At 26.2% G+C, this 12,648-nt stretch overlaps 8 protein-coding genes across 8 annotated transcripts; 3 read left to right on the top strand and 5 right to left on the bottom strand.

The window, feature by feature from the left end:
- Positions 1-124: 124 nt before the first annotated feature.
- Positions 125-1,873, bottom strand: ENU1_061720 (tyrosin kinase, putative; the record flags this gene model as incomplete). The annotated part of the gene is made up of 1 exon (XM_008858168.1): positions 125-1,873. One exon carries the CDS (start codon positions 1,871-1,873, stop codon positions 125-127), a length of 1,749 nt encoding a protein of 582 aa, XP_008856390.1.
- Positions 1,874-2,106: 233 nt separating this feature from the next.
- ENU1_061710 (WD repeat protein 68, putative) lies at positions 2,107-3,087 on the bottom strand (the record flags this gene model as incomplete). Its single annotated transcript, XM_008858167.1, has 1 exon — positions 2,107-3,087. One exon carries the CDS (start codon positions 3,085-3,087, stop codon positions 2,107-2,109), a length of 981 nt encoding a protein of 326 aa, XP_008856389.1.
- Positions 3,088-3,610: 523 nt separating this feature from the next.
- ENU1_061700 (ENTH domain containing protein, putative) lies at positions 3,611-4,707 on the bottom strand (the record flags this gene model as incomplete). Its single annotated transcript, XM_008858166.1, has 2 exons — positions 3,611-4,586; positions 4,634-4,707. 2 exons carry the CDS (start codon positions 4,705-4,707, stop codon positions 3,611-3,613), a joined length of 1,050 nt encoding a protein of 349 aa, XP_008856388.1.
- Positions 4,708-5,059: 352 nt separating this feature from the next.
- Positions 5,060-5,455, top strand: ENU1_061690 (hypothetical protein; the record flags this gene model as incomplete). The annotated part of the gene is made up of 2 exons (XM_008858165.1): positions 5,060-5,206; positions 5,252-5,455. 2 exons carry the CDS (start codon positions 5,060-5,062, stop codon positions 5,453-5,455), a joined length of 351 nt encoding a protein of 116 aa, XP_008856387.1.
- Positions 5,456-6,245: 790 nt separating this feature from the next.
- Positions 6,246-7,685, top strand: ENU1_061680 (importin alpha, putative; the record flags this gene model as incomplete). The annotated part of the gene is made up of 1 exon (XM_008858164.1): positions 6,246-7,685. One exon carries the CDS (start codon positions 6,246-6,248, stop codon positions 7,683-7,685), a length of 1,440 nt encoding a protein of 479 aa, XP_008856386.1.
- Positions 7,686-7,716: 31 nt separating this feature from the next.
- ENU1_061670 (hypothetical protein) lies at positions 7,717-7,980 on the bottom strand (the record flags this gene model as incomplete). The annotated part of the gene is made up of 1 exon (XM_008858163.1): positions 7,717-7,980. The coding sequence occupies one exon, from the start codon at positions 7,978-7,980 to the stop codon at positions 7,717-7,719; it is 264 nt and encodes an 87-aa protein (XP_008856385.1).
- Positions 7,981-8,132: 152 nt separating this feature from the next.
- Positions 8,133-8,995, top strand: ENU1_061660 (zinc finger protein, putative; the record flags this gene model as incomplete). The annotated part of the gene is made up of 1 exon (XM_008858162.1): positions 8,133-8,995. Exon 1 carries the CDS (start codon positions 8,156-8,158, stop codon positions 8,993-8,995), a length of 840 nt encoding a protein of 279 aa, XP_008856384.1. The 5' UTR covers positions 8,133-8,155.
- Positions 8,996-9,622: 627 nt separating this feature from the next.
- Positions 9,623-10,582, bottom strand: ENU1_061650 (hypothetical protein; the record flags this gene model as incomplete). Its single annotated transcript, XM_008858161.1, has 1 exon — positions 9,623-10,582. One exon carries the CDS (start codon positions 10,580-10,582, stop codon positions 9,623-9,625), a length of 960 nt encoding a protein of 319 aa, XP_008856383.1.
- Between the last annotated feature and the right edge of the window lie 2,066 nt (positions 10,583-12,648).

The raw sequence follows: 12,648 nt of genomic DNA, 5'->3' as shown, positions 1-12,648 counted from the left end.
GGTTTTTTTTAAAAACAAATCTTATTTATTATAATTTATTTATTATTTATTTTTTATGTTAATCTTTTTAAACTTTTAAAAACAAAATTAAAAAAAATACGTGATATAAAACAAAATAAATGAATCAATCATCTTGAAAGAGTCTTCTTCTACAATCAGTTGGTTTTACTCTTGTAAAAGAAATGTCTTTAGACTTTGATAAAACCATTAACATATGCCTTCCTGGATTTTTTGTTTTTAAAGAAATTTTTTTTAAAGAAGAGATGAACTGTTGTAAATTTTCTAAAGTATAAAAATTTACTGAAAACTGATCAAAAATATCATGTCTTTCAGTAGAAATACCATTAATTGACCATTTTGGATAAGTAATTAATTGTAAGATACCTATCCATTCATTATTTTCATTTACACATCCAAGGTTTTTAAAACACATCCAAGGTACTTCTATTCTAATAATATTGTTATCGTTTTTAAACTTAAATCTTAAGGTTAATTGAAAATTACTTTCTGATGATATTTTAATTGACCCTGTCCTTTTTGAAACTATAGTTGAATCACCATAATATAATATAAAACAACATCTAAACTCTCTCAGTACATATACCTTTCCTTCATGAAGAAATTCGCTTTCCATTAATTTTAAGTGTCTTAATTCACTTGTTTCACTTTGATTTTTTACAAAATTTAATTTATTCATAGGAGTCATTGATTCCATTGACTGTTTTATTAATGGTGTTTCATTAACTTGAAGAATCTTTGTATAATCATTTAATATTTCTAAGATATCATTAAAATCTGGTCTTGAGTCATAATGATGAGCAAAACACATAGAAATTAAAGTAGCAACATCACTATCACACTGAACTGGTATTTTTGGTCTTAATATAATTTTATCAGAAGAGACTTGATTCATTAAAGCAAATGGTTGTTGAAGAAGATTTGGAAATTCATAATAAGGACGATTATAATGTTTACAATAAACTGCATGAATAACTTCCCAAAATACAATTCCAAAAGAAAATACATCTGATTTTTTCTTTTTATCAACTGGAAGTCTATTAAATAAAGAAACATCTATACTTTCTGGTGAACAATAACCTGGAGTCCCTCTTATTAAACGACTTGTTTTATGTCCTACTTCATTATCTGAAACAAAGAAAGAAAGACCAAAATCACTAATTTTAATACTTCCATTTTCACCAACAAGAATATTATCCGATTTTAGGTCAAGATGTAAAATTACTGGAATATGTTCATGAAGATATCTCATTCCTTCTGCAATTTGTTTCATTATAGATAATCCATTTAATAATGAAATAGGACATTTATCAAGGTACATAGTTAATGTACCATTTGAAATATATTCAGTTAAAATAGACATAAAAGGAACATTAATACATGCCTTATAAAAAGCAACAATATTTGGATGTTCTAATTGACTCAAAATACTCATTTCCATCATAAACTGATTCATCTCTTCTTTACTTAAGTTTTGTTGTTTTAATACTTTAATAGCAACTCGTTGATATTTACAATTCTTTTCATGAGTTGATATTGATGATTGATAAACTTTTCCAAATGTCCCTTCTCCAACAACTTCTCCTCTTCTAATATAATCCACAACTTCTTTATCACTAATTAAAGCGTTTCTTGATTGTAATGTTCCTATAGAATCATATGAATGAAGTAATGATATTTCTGTTGGCTCTTTTTCCAGAACTAATGTTTGACTTCCTTGTATTGGTAAAGTAGTTTGTAGTGACACTCGAGAATTTTGAAACAAAAGAGTAGTTTCAGGTGAAATTGGATTTTTTGGAACATTAAATTGGTTAGTGTCAGTATTAAATCCAGTTATATTTTGTTGAGGAAACATGACACTTCTTTGTTCTTCTTTTTCTTTTTTTTTATAAAATTATTTGTTATATATAACGAATTAAATCTAAATTATAAAGTATTAATAAAAAGTATTATATTCTAAACTTCATAAAATAGTTTTTATTCAAATAAACCAAAAAGAAATAAAAATGAATAATCACTTAAAGTCTTGTAAACTGATGGAAATCAGGCTACTATATTAAACTAAGATTCTTATTAAAAAAGCACAAATTACACATGAAGGTAATGGACTGAACAACTCATAGCAGCACCAATCCATTCTGGATTAGATTTAGACCAACATACATCATTAACTTCTCCATCAGAAGAGAACTCTAATAATGAATTTTCGTTTTGACTAGATGGTTTAATTACCCAGACCATAACCTTTTTATCAGTTGTTCCAATACATAACTCATTAGCAGAAGATGTTGACCAATCAATACAACTGACTTGATTTTGTGCAATTTTTAATTGGGTCATTGGTTCAAAAGGTTTTCTTGTATCCATAACAACTACCCTATCACCATATGAACTGAATGTAGCAATTCTAGTAGGATCAGAAGAACTCCAAGAAAGTTTCATAAGGTCTGGTGCATCTTGTGATTGATATAATAACATAACAGGTCTTTCAGTACGAGTATCATTTAATTGGAGTAATCCTTGTTCTGAGGCAATACCATAAACATCAGGAGAATTAGGACAATACTTCATATCAAATATTTGTTTCTTACTTGGAATGGACCAAGCAAGGCGCCTTGTTTCTACATTCCAAACACAACAAGTATTATCTAAATACCAAGTACACAATAAGTCTGGATTTTGATTACACCAGTCAAATCCACAAGATGGTAGTTGATATTTTTGATCAGTCATAGTAGCAGTAAGGTTAATGTCATTTGAACTTGATAAACTAAATACACGTAATCCATCACCTGAAGTAACAAAAATATCATTATTAGAAATAGGTTTAGGTGAAAAATGAGCTGCTGTTGGTGTAAAGGGAAGGTCATGTACTGCAGGTGATAAAGTTTTTGCAATAGTATCACTTTGAACAACGTATTGTAAAATATGTAAATGAGATGTAATAGTATCAGTAAATGTTGTATAAAGACATCTCAATGGGGCATTAGTAAATGATGACCAACTAATTGACATAACAGGTGATTGAGCAACAAAATATAAATGTCCTTGCTTGGGTTGCACTGTCATTGATTTTCTTTTTTATTTTTTTAGATTCAGTTTTAAATACCTGGATATATGTGATTTTGGTACCTGGGTCTATTGTACTTCCTTTTCTTTGTGACACTTTTCGAATCGTCATCTTAATTAGTTCAAAACTAGTTATATATTACAATTTTACTATTCTTTTATTAATCTCTTTTTATTTATAAAAGAACTAAAATATTACTTTTCTTTTAATTTTTCTTTGATTCAGTAAAAAATAGGGTTTTTAGTTAAAATAATAATAGTGAGTCTTGGAAATAGTTCGTAAAGAAATTATAAAAATAAAGATTTGAACTATTAAATCATCTTTTGGTTTAATCCATTTCTATAGACTTAAAATAAACTTTTTTATAAAATTAACATCAAGTATTTATTATTCATTACATATTTTTCATGTTTTTATGAAAAACGAAAAAAATAAAGAAGTATTTTTATTTTATGAGACTTTGATTTTTATTTCATTCTTATGGAGAAAAATAAAAAAAATTTTCAAGTGATACATTATTAATTAGAGCTGTCCTAATGTTTTTTTGACTTGAGGTTGGGTTTGTTTTTGTTCTTTGGACTTGACTTGAAGAGAGTCCAATGTAAGAGAGTTAATATCAATACCTGTCTTCCAACTCTTCTTTTCATTTAATGATGAGTCATTAAAAATAAATTCATTATTACTTTTAGATTGTTGTTGTTGAGTCGGTAAGACAATTGGTGTAGCAATATTAGAATTATCAAACGAAGCAAAAGGATCAACAGGTTGTTGATAAGGTTGAATGTTTTGAGGTTGTTGTTGATAAGATTGAGTATTTTGAGGTTGTTGAATGGTAATAGTACTACTACAACCTCCTAATAAATCAAATATATTTAAATTTTGACTAGTATTAGTTTGTGAAGTTAAAATTGGTTCAGTTTTTGTTTGTTGAGAAATGGGATTACTCTTTTTTTCAGGGACAGTAGTTGTATTGCCATTGAGCGGTTGTTCTAACATATCAAATACGTTTTCATGTGTTTGTTGATAACGAGGAGATACTTCTGGTTTGTCTAATGATTCTGAAGAACTTTCAGATTCACCAGATAAATTCTCTTTTAGAACAATTGATTTTAGTTCAACTTTCTTTCTAGTTTCATGAGTCTCAGTCATAGACGTTTTGTAATCAGATGAATAGGCCTCTCCAAATATGTTTTGTTTTTCTTTTTCTGACATATTCCTTTTAGTTTCAAGTGCCTCATCATCACTAAGTAAATCAGTAATAGCTTTTGAGCGTTCTCTAACATTAATTCCAACATCTTGTCCAGTTGAATCTTTTATTTTTTGGAATGAATGAAGTGTTTTAATTTCAATTTGCCTTCTTTTGAATCTCTCAACAGCTTCTGGTGTTCCATTTATTATTATATAATAAATTAGTAACAATGACTTATAAATATGTCTCCAATATTTTCCATCATCACCCAGTCGTTGTAATAAGGTATCACAAACTAATCCACATTCACTATAAAATTACTTTCTTATTCTTTTGTTTTAAATATAAAAACAAACTATTGATGAGTAAGTCTACAAATATTTCTGTACTGTTCTGGAGTGGGTCCATAGTTTTTATGGCTTGTTGCCATTTTAATATATTTTATCACAGCAGAATCATTTTTAAATATTATACTATGCCATTAGGATGTACAACATGAAAAGGAAGTAATAAGTCACAAACGTTGACATTCAAGGATTTGATGAATCTAGATTTTTGTGAACATTTTCATCCAATTTTGGCTTTCTTTTCTCCTCATACACAAAAACTAAAATTTTTTATTGATTCTTGGTACTATTTGTGGTTGTTTTTAAAAAACAATTAAAATTGTTGGAATAGATAATAAAATTGTTTTATTTTAATTTTTTTTTCATTCAAGAAAAACAAAAAAACTGATTTATTTAAAAAAAAAAAAAGTTAAACTCATAAGAATTTTTCTGAATATGTCAGTAATAACTAATGAAGAAGTTTTAATAAATGAAAATGATGAACAATTAGATATTCTTCAGAGAAAAAGCGCTGCTTTGAAGAATGCAACAAATACACTTTTAGATAAAGTTAGTGATAGTAATAAAAATATTGATGAAACTGTTTGTATTACTTAAAAGACTTTAAAAGAGAATTAATAGAAATAGGCAATAGAAATGAGAAGTTTAGTTGATTTAACAAATAGGAGTATTGAAGGAATTAGCAAAGTAGTTGGAGCAAAATTTACTTATCGACATTGTTTTTATTTAATTTGTGGATTAGTTGTATTACTTTTGATACTATACTTTATATTCTTTAAAATGGATTGGTCTTCATCAAAAGTTGATATTGTTCCAACAGAACAAAATTAAGTAAAGCAAATATTTAACTTCAATTATTTTCTTTTATTTATTTTTTATGAGTAGCTGCTATTGTTATATCTCCTTTTTGCATGATCATAATAACTCCATTTGTTCCTTCAATAGTAATTATTGGAGAATCACTTTGTGTTAATTCTTTAGAACAGTTCATTACTGATTGGCTAAAACCACTACTTTTGGTTGGCATAATACCTTGAGCTTCAACACAAAGACCACGAGTGTCACTACAGACATATCCGTCAAAATGAGATAGAAGTTCTTGATTAACAATTGTCGCTTCTAGATCATTCATTTCCAGTTTGATTTTTCAGATAATCTTTTCATTTGAAGAAAAAACTCATGAAAAAACACAGATTGAAAAGACATTCTTATTTAATCATAACCATTTCAGTAGAAAATCGAAGAAAGCAATAACTAATGGAGAAAGCAAAAGGGGCATTACCTTCTCTTCAATTATTTCTTGATTTATCAGTAATTAAACCAGTAACAAAACCAAATTTGCCTGATTCCTTTCGATTGAAAAAACATGTTTTGTCTCGAAGAAATTTGAAGAAATATGATGTTGATAAATCTTTAAATTTGAAAGATATGAATACAATCGCTAGAATATGGATAGACTCAATTCCAATAACAGAGAAACCACAAAAATCATATTCTGTTTCTAGTCAACAAATAGAAATACCAATTGATTATCGTCCTCATGACAAAGAAGAGTAATTTAAAAACTAAATTCAATTTTTTTATTTAAAAAATTAAACTTAAATTTTATTTTCTTAGTTAAATGACAAATCTTCGTGAATCTCTTCAGCGTAGTTTTTATATGTCTCTTGTTAATGAAAAACAAGCTCTTAGAAAATCAAAGCGAGAAGAAATGTTGAATAAAAAAAGAGTTATTGAAGAACCATCACAAAACACAGAAGCTAAAGACCTTTATAATGAAGCTTATATTCAAGCAGCACTTTATGAAGTGCAACACCCTACAACAAAAAATAGAACCATTGATGCTTTGTTTTGTTTGCGAAATATTTCTCCAAGACCTGTTATGCCAAGTTTGATGAAATTATTAGACTCTCCTGATGAAAATATTGTTCATGACACTTTGACTGTATTTATTAATTGGAGTGGTACTGATTCAGCATTTTCTAAACAAATTTTTACTCCAACAACTCTTCCAATATTTGTAAAGTTATTTGATAATTCAGATGAAAAAATTCAATCTCAAATTGCATGGGTAGTTGGAAATGTTGCTTCAGAAGGAGGTGCATATAAGCAAGTTTGTTACAATACATTTATTGTTCGTCTTGCCAGTTTAATCAATCATTCACTTAGTATCACTACTGTGAGAGTTGTTGTTTTTTCAATTGTTTGTTTATTAATTTCAAAACCATTATTAACTATAAAAAAAATGGAATCTTTGTTAACGCTATTGGTGTTAGTATTTGATTGTGCTGATTATCAAGTGTGTTCAGATATTCTAGGATGTTTTGTTATTTGTTCTGAAGAGTCTGATGAGGAGATTTTAACTTTATGTTCACAATTTTTCAAGGATTTGTTCAAGGGGTATCTCAAATGCACAACTAATCTTCTTTCAACAAAAGAAATGTTATTAGCAAAATATTTTATCAAATATGTTGGTAATTGCTTAAGAATGGAAGAGGACATGAGTCTTACTAAAGAAATTGTAGAATTAAATTTCATTAAATGGATGCAAGATGTTGCTATGTTCATTCAAGACCCTTCAGTAAAAAAAAATTGTTTTTGGGTTATTGGTAATTTATGTTCAACAGAATATCCTAATATTTGTTCTATTATTAATAAAAAAGATTTAATGAATCAAGTTATGTTATGTATCAATACTGAGCAAGACATTAATTGTAAAGCAATGGCAATACTTGCATTTTGTAATTTCTTTTCTGTTTGTGATCAAGACCAATTTGAGAAATTATGTTCTAAATCTCTTTTCTTCTTAACTACAAATAGAATTCTTCAAGAGAGAGATCCTAGAACAACCAAACAAGCATTATTAGGATTATACAGAATGATTCGTTTTATGATCATTAGTAATATACCTTTTATAGAAATATTAGACACAACAGGATTGTATAATTCATTACATCGTCTTTATGAAACTGAGCTAGATGAAACTAGTAAACAATATATTATAATGATATTGACCTATTATGAAAAATATGATACATCTGAAAATTTAGATGAAGAATAATTTATTAATTTATTTTGATTAGAAAATAATTTCAATTTTCACAATCACTAAGAAGTTGTTGTCGAATAATATTTCTCAACACTGATTCAAGAGCAAGCACTGTTGCTTTGATTTGAAGGTCATGACATTTTCCAGAATATTCCCTCTGAACTCTTTCAACATTATCTTGAATCTGTTGAGCAGAAAAAGAAAGGTCTAATCTTAATAAATCAGAAATTCCAACAAATACTTCTTTATACCAATAATTAAATCTGGTGCTCTCTTCATTTGTTTTTAAGAAAACAATGATTGCCATAATTTATTTTTTACAGGAATATAATTTAACTATCTGAACCTTTTCATTTCAAAAAAAGAAAAACATCATTATTATTCTATACTTCTAAAAATAGAATAATGATTGATAATGTGATGAGATATTTCAATAGATGATATTTAATCAATGAATCTTAAAAAAAAGAAAGTATTTGTTTATGAGTAGTTCACAAGAAACACTTGACATTGGAACAAAATGTCTTGGATGTGGTTTAATGGACTTCCTTCCAATCAAATGCTCTTATTGCCATAGCCCTTTTTGTAACAAATGTATCAAAACACATCAATGTGATAAAGCTAGAGAAGAGCTTCAAAAAGAAAAAGGTTCTATTCAATGTCCTATTTGTCAGAAATATATTCAGTTAGGTAAAGGAGATATTCCTGATGTTGTTATTAATAAGCATATTGAGAATAATTGTAGATTAGAACCAAAAAAAGAAGGGTTTATCTGTAACCTTTGTGGGAAAACAGAGCTTGTTGAGATTGTTTGTGCAGGTTGTCATAAAAATTATTGTGTTGAGCACAGAAACCAATCAACCCATCATTGTGTTGCCTTAACGCATAAAACTCAAACGTGTAATAAATCATCACCATTTTCTTTAACTAACTTTGTTTTAGAAAAATCTTCTCTCTTCAAATCTCAAAAAAGTTACCCAACTCAACCTGTAAACAAACAAACATTAAGTGCCCAAAAGAAGGCATTTATCTTAAAAAATGCTCTTGGAAATAAAACTGTACCATTCAATTGTAGATTATATTTTGAAGTTATACTACCAAATGAACAAAGAAAAGCATTATGGATAAATAAAAATTGGACTTGTGGTAAAGTGATTGATGTTATTTGTACTGAGTTTGGATTACCAAATACTAATTTAGTAAATTCACCAAAATATGGATTAGTAGATGAAAATGGAGAACAATTGAATACCACAATGGCTATGAGTAAATTAACCAATTTTTCAACGATAATACTATTTTTAATGAAGGCTGAAGATTAAATTTATTGTTTTTCATTCTTAGATGTTGGTTTAATGATAAAGGCAATTATAATTGGATGACATGGGTAATTGAAAAATAAAACAAATAAGTACATAGTCCTATGATCATTCCTAGTTTTACATGAATTGTTATTCCACCCCATAACTATTGTCTTAGTAACTATTTATTTTATTTGGTTGTGAAAAACACCAAAAGTTCTTAAAAACAAACAAAGAAAAATGATGGTATGCCAGCAAATAATGAAAATAACATTCCAAGTAGCATTTCCATATTCTCATTTTCTGTAGCAATGACAGTGTTCATGTCTCCAAACCATTGTTCAAGAACCATAGTATAAAGATTTTGAAAATTAATTTCATTAGGTATAAATGGTATCATAATGAGTTTAATAAGAAAAGAAGATTAAAATTTTTAGTTTTTTCGTTTTTTTATACTTATTTGAAAAGAAAATGAGATAAGTGGAGAAGGTTTGAAAAAAAATTTATTAAAAAAAGAATAAAACATGCTTGAAGAAATAAGTAGATTCACTACTCTACTTGATGAAAACCTAAATTTTATGTAAGTCATAGTTGATTATTTTCTTTGAAAAGACAGATAAACCAATAAAAATGGACTATAACAAGAATTTAATCTTCATTGATTAATTCTTCTTCATCACCAATGCAAGTAAAACACATTCCCCAACTTCTAAAATAATTTCTCCAACGTACAATTAAAGAAACATCGTTAGCATAATATAAACAATTAACAAATCCCAATAAAGGAATAGTGAAGCAATGGACATATTCCATCCAGAAAGGTGGTGTTATTTTAAATAAAGGCAATAGTCTATTAAAGAATGGAACAATCCAACAAACAATATAAAGAAATGGATATATAGCCATTTTTCTTACTAATGAAACCATTTCATAAGATTGAACATCATCATTTTTGTTATAAGTAAATAAATAACGTAGTTTCATATTTTTGTTAGTTATAATAATCTTTATAATAATTGCTGCATAAATGATAATAACAAGTATTGCAACAATTGCAACAAATATATATAATGTAAAGAAATCCCAATATTTACTTATTGTAGTACACCAAATATCACTTTTTCCATAATTATTTACTGGAATAATACTTAAAACTAAACTAGTTCCCCAAACAAATATATTTGAACAAACAAAATAATTCTTTTTAATTGAACTATTTTTGATAAAATAGGACATACCAATATGTCCTCCAATAGCTAAAATCCAAAAACATTGACTTAAGTCTGTAAATTGTAAAACACTAGCAAAAAACTTACATGTATTATCTGCTACCATTTGTGATGTTTGAAGAATAAATAACGTCGCTAAAACAACACATTGATTCACAAATGAACAACATAATAAACAGAAAATCATTTGGTTTGATATTCCTTTAGACAATAATCGAAGATATACCATTGAATAAGCAACAAACAATGTACTAATCAATGATAACGTTGATGTGAGTGTATTTTCAACTAATAATGCAATTGACTGTGTAAGGTTTAGTGAAGGAGAAGATCCCATAACAAAAGAAATCAAAAGACTAAATACAATCCAATGTATCATTCTTTGAACTATGAATGTATTTTTTATTTTTAAGTTTTTATTTTTTATCATTAAAATTTTTACTTTTTTTTTGAATGTTTTACTAAATTATAAAGTTCAATAATTCTCAAATTATTGTTGTTTAATATTCCTTCAAAATAAATTAAACTGAAATTTTATTCTATTGACCATTTCATTTACCTAATTCTATTAAAAATAAAGAAAGGTGAGTCATATAATTCAAAAAGAACTTCATTAATAGGAGTAGTATATTTATTATAATAAATACAATGTAATTTGAGTGGTAATAAAAACTTTATTATGTTTTTGATTTTGAAAAGAATATATAATTTTTAATATGAATTAATAAGCCATCGAACTAATATTATTTTAATTTAAAATAATATTATTGGATTGTATTATTTACAAGAAGTGAAAGACTATAGAATTAGCTTATCAAAGACGTTGTATTTTTTGAAAGGCATTAAATACAAAAATAAATGCACTTTAGAAAATAAAACTTCATAACGATGGGTTAAAAAGTATATGTAATTCTATTTACAATAGTTAGAGACATATATAGTTATATCTATTTGTCATGTAAATACGAAAAATCTTATTTTTATTCTTCCAAAATAAATTTAATATATTTAAAGATTCTATTTTATCAATCCAATTAAAATATAAAATAGTAACAAAATATAAGATGTAATAAATGAAAAAGAACATAAATATATTAAGTAAATACTAGAAATGATAGCAAGTTATTGACTTTAATATTTTATTTCAATTAGTCAATAAATAAAGAATGAAGGCAAGTTTGAATTTAGAGACATAAAAATAATCATGTTAAATAATATATTTTTGGTATAGTCATTATTTATATACTAGAATGGAGTTGTCATTATAATATTGGTGAATAATCTATCTCCATATATAAATAATTTAAAATAACTATTATATCCAATATTTGTGTATATAATTAGAATGATATCAAATACCTTATATAGTCATCGAATAATAATATAAATATTCAAATTATTAGAACATATAATTATTCAATTCACATATCATTTCTTTCATTTTTAAATGATAGTATTGTTTTTCAAATTAGTCTCTTGATTATTTGTTGGTGAATGAAAGAAATAAGAAAAGAAATTAAAATCATAGAGTCAAATATAAAGTGGAATAAAGAGTTAACTTAAAGCTATAAAGAAGTAAATGATAGAAAGGTGCTAGATGATAAAAGTATGAAGATTTTATGACGTAATAAAATAAAGAAAAGAATAAGAATATAGAGAAAAGGGAATAATGTTAGAAGAAAAGAAAAAAGAGTTTAACATATCTTTATAAACAAAATCAAGAAGAAACATTAAAAAGTAAAGAAGAAGAGCAAGAAGAATTGAGGTTGTTGAAAGACGTTATAATTTTAAGTGATAAAACACAATTAATAAAAATTGTATTTAGAAGTTACAGTAAGTATTTAAAGAAGAGATTAATAAACAAAAAAAGGAAAAATAACATGAGTAAATGTCTAAACAGTTCTGAGAAATATAAGAAAGGTAAGCAAGACAAGAACAAAGGAAAAAACCAAGGAAGAATAACAAAAAAAAAACAACGAATAGAAAGATATTTCACCAGAGAAATATAATGAGCGATATATCATTCAAGAGAGGAGGAATGGATAAATTCAATAAAGATAATAAAGAAGAAAGATAATTGAATTAAAACAACTCTTGATATTCTTATATTGTTTTTTAAATTATTACAAAAAGAATTGTTCATTATATCGAATATCTTACAAAAAATCTTTTTTTTTCAAATACTAAAAACATACTTAAAATCAACACAAATCATTATGTTTAATACGGACATGGTAAATAATGTTTTACATTATCTGTTATTCTTGGCTTATAACAAATAAACTTTTTTAAAAAGTAATTACTAATGTGAATGCCATTTTAATTACTAAGAAGTAATTCTTTTTGTTCATTCTACTCATTCATTAAACAAAAATATTTTTGTTTATTTAAGTTGATACCCAACTTAATACTAATAGAATGGGAAATAACACAGCAATATTCAAA

Source organism: Entamoeba nuttalli (assembly GCF_000257125.1).
Source record: "Entamoeba nuttalli P19 unplaced genomic scaffold asmbl_3293, whole genome shotgun sequence".
NCBI lineage: Eukaryota > Evosea > Mastigamoebida > Endamoebidae > Entamoeba > Entamoeba nuttalli.
Note: the sequence above shows the minus strand (reverse complement) of the source record. Positions and strands in the feature narration are given on the sequence as shown.